The 1,691-nt window shown below is 36.7% G+C and overlaps 1 protein-coding gene across 1 annotated transcript in view; it reads left to right on the top strand.

Annotated features, from left to right (window-relative positions):
* Positions 1-1,691, top strand: part of LOC106872926 (fatty acid synthase) — a 29,546-nt gene that overhangs the window by 1,590 nt on the left and 26,265 nt on the right. Inside the window, exon 4 of the mRNA XM_052965913.1 lies at positions 1,605-1,686. Coding sequence (XP_052821873.1) covers positions 1,605-1,686 — 82 coding nt within the window. The remainder of the gene's footprint in view (positions 1-1,604; positions 1,687-1,691) is intronic.

The following is a 1,691-nucleotide window of genomic DNA, read 5'->3' as shown; positions in this document are numbered from 1 at the left end:
ATATATATATATATATATATATATATATATATATATATATATATATATATTTCTATACATTTCTATACACTTCGACATTTCTGTTGATTTCTTTTACAATTAAATGCTGAGCTTGTATTTGTTAGGAAACTGGAAAAAAAATCCAAATTATTCGTAAATTCATATTTGTATATTGGAAAAATATACAAATAGCGATTGGAAAAATATTAAATATTTCAACTAATTAACGCCAACCGATCATGGAAGCCAAACTCTATAACTAAAGAATTATATCGATACACTGGGTTCCATTTTATATCCTGCGACACCTTTTAAAATTATTTTTAATGGTTTAATCCGAGTATGCGAGGTTATCTCCCGTTGTAATTTCAGTAGAAGACAGTCATTTTCAGACCTAAAACCAGGTTCAAATACTTTTTGCAACAGTGGACTCCGTTAGAAGGGCTCCAAGGCAGAGATGATAGTATCCAAGAACCTGGAGATGTCTGTGCAAATGTCCCTGACAAGAGTGGGGATGCGTTTTTCTCAGCCGCCTTCAACGTTCTCACCCGGCAAGAGGTGAGACGTGTGAATGGATCGGCCGGTTTCAAAACTGCAGAGTTTTGACGCTAAAAGTGGCTTTATACAGGGTGGCCCAAAAGTTACTGAGGGTTTTTAATTTTTAATAACTCCCTTATTTGTACAAATAGGTGCATGAAATTTTAATTCAATATAGAAGAGATAATGAACACTAATTTGCATTAGTCTTTTTTCATTATACCTTTGCATTACGTATGAAAAATGACATCTTTTAAATTGCGTCCATTTTCAGTTTCACACATCCGTGCCATTTCCAAAATATGTCCCATGAAAGCCGTAAGGGTTTCAGGATCCAGTTCCTTGATTTCTCTTGTGATATTCTCCATCAATAGTCCAGGGTTTCTGATTTGTTGACATAAGCCTTCTCTTTGAGGTACCCCCACAATAAGAAATCAGGGCTGCTCAAGTCTGGGGAACGCGATGGCCAGTTGACATCGCAGTAGCAAGAGATGATTCTTTCTCGAAAACATTGCCTCAGCAACTGTATTGTCTCTCATATAGCTGAAACCACATTTCGGGCCCATTTTCAATGACCAGGCGCAAACCGGTTCTCGATCATCGACCTGTACTGCTCACCAGTCACAGTAACAGTATCCCCATAATCGTCCTCAAAGAAATAAAGCCCGATTATTTCATCCGCCGTAATTGCTCACCATACTTTACACTTTATGGGGTGCAATTCTCTTTGGTGCTCTCTGGGTTTGAATAATATACTCCTAATTTTGATAGAACAATTTCAACACTTGGGTACGTTTGCGGTTCCATGTTTTTCCATAATTTCCTGGATCTAGTCCATAAAATCTCTGAAAAGAAAAAAAGATTTTTTTAAATGATCAAAGATTCTAGATAATCGAATCACGCAATGGCTTGACGCTGCTTAATAAACCGATCACGTCAAGCCACTGTGGTTTGGTCGTGATGTCTGACCGTATCCAAAATTCCCGCTACACCTTAAACAAGTTTACTATTTCTTTAACGCTATTTTCGACGAATTGTGTTTTTAATGAATGAAATATTTGTTTTAGGAGCCAATTTAATCTTAAATCCACAACATTCAATCCAGTTTCTGAAACTGGGTATTTTATCGCCTAATGGTGCAAGTCGTCCGTTTG

This window comes from Octopus bimaculoides, chromosome 2 (genome assembly GCF_001194135.2).
Source record: "Octopus bimaculoides isolate UCB-OBI-ISO-001 chromosome 2, ASM119413v2, whole genome shotgun sequence".
Classification (NCBI taxonomy): domain Eukaryota; kingdom Metazoa; phylum Mollusca; class Cephalopoda; order Octopoda; family Octopodidae; genus Octopus; species Octopus bimaculoides.
This window is presented reverse-complemented; position numbering and strand designations above follow the sequence as displayed.